Source organism: Agrilus planipennis, unplaced genomic scaffold (genome assembly GCF_000699045.2).
Source record: "Agrilus planipennis isolate EAB-ADULT unplaced genomic scaffold, Apla_2.0 scaffold49, whole genome shotgun sequence".
Classification (NCBI taxonomy): Eukaryota; Metazoa; Arthropoda; class Insecta; order Coleoptera; family Buprestidae; genus Agrilus; species Agrilus planipennis.
Window position 1 is genome coordinate 823121 of NW_020438913.1, and position 1236 is coordinate 824356.

The 1236-nt window shown below is 41.6% G+C and overlaps 1 protein-coding gene across 19 annotated transcripts in view; it reads right to left on the bottom strand.

The window, feature by feature from the left end:
- LOC108733410 (disks large 1 tumor suppressor protein) overlaps positions 1-1236 on the bottom strand; it is a 436917-nt gene that overhangs the window by 15671 nt on the left and 420010 nt on the right. For all 19 annotated transcript variants that reach the window (XM_025973523.1, XM_025973522.1, XM_025973536.1 and 16 more), the window contains one exon: positions 266-479. In XM_025973523.1, coding sequence (XP_025829308.1) covers positions 266-479 — 214 coding nt within the window. The remainder of the gene's footprint in view (positions 1-265; positions 480-1236) is intronic.

Consider the following 1236-nt stretch of genomic DNA (forward strand, 5'->3'; position numbering starts at 1 on the left):
CGATCAGTTTTTTGCCAGCAAAGACCAAAAATTTTATGAGCGTGGAATTATGCTACTACCAGAAAGATGGCAAAAGGTGTTGGACCAGAACGGTCAATATATAATTTAATAAAGTATTTGTTTACTATACGAAAACTGTCTTTCATTTCCACAAAAAAAAACGACTTTCCGAACAACCCTATATAAAAAGCAAAAAAGACATATTCACAACGAAGATAAAATATAATAAGTTACGTATATTTTAAATTAAAAACAAACTAGTTACCTTGAGGGCTGCCGCGGCTTCCTCATGTGTGGCACTCCTCAAGTTGACGCCATTCACGCTGAGAATTTGGTCGCCCCTCCTCAGCTCCCCGCTAACGTCCGCGGGTCCCCCAGCCAAAATGAACGAAATAAAGATTCCTTCTCCATCTTCGCCGCCGACGATATTGAAACCCAGACCCTGGCCGCCCTTTTGAAGGGTGACCGTTCGCACTTCCCTGAAAAGAAAGAGACCACCGAATTACTGACATGAAGCTGGCCGTCCTCCTGTTCCCTCTCGATAGGCATTCAACAAATATTAGGCAGATCTATTTAGGCTGGATGGCAATCAGAGATCAAAGTGATCGGGGGTTTCATCGCAATCAGGGGGCGGGAACTCTCTTTGCTGTAGAAAGCTCGACCGCCACCTGATTGCTCTCGCTCGAGTATATCATCACTTCAGTAAAGGACGAAATGTCACAATTTATGCTATGGTAAGTGCTTGGCCATTAATTGACATGGACCGTATGCGGAAGGACGAATATTGACAGTATGCCGCTCGCATCCATAGTAGTATACTTCGTTTACTTTCTGTAGCGGTGTGACCTTCAGTTTGACTGGCGCAAATTAGAAAAGAACAGCACTAGGCTAGAAAAAGAAGGAGACAACTCTCGGCCAAACTCTTAACCGGTGAGGAGCATATAATCCGTACAGTACTGCACGGAAAAATTGACCATCTTATCCACTAAAATTGCATTGCTTGTTATTGCTGTTATTGGTACCGTTTATTACTAAAAATATCAACGAGATGTTTATTTATATTTGAAAACATATTAAAGGCTTTAACACTTGTTTTCGACTCGCACTACTATCCATGATTGAACAAATTTTTTGGCAGGTACTGTATGAAAAAGTATGTTTAATGAACAAGAGTCGAGAGTATAATGAGCTTTTTTCTCCCTACCTACGATTTTGCCAGCGCGCATCCAAGATATT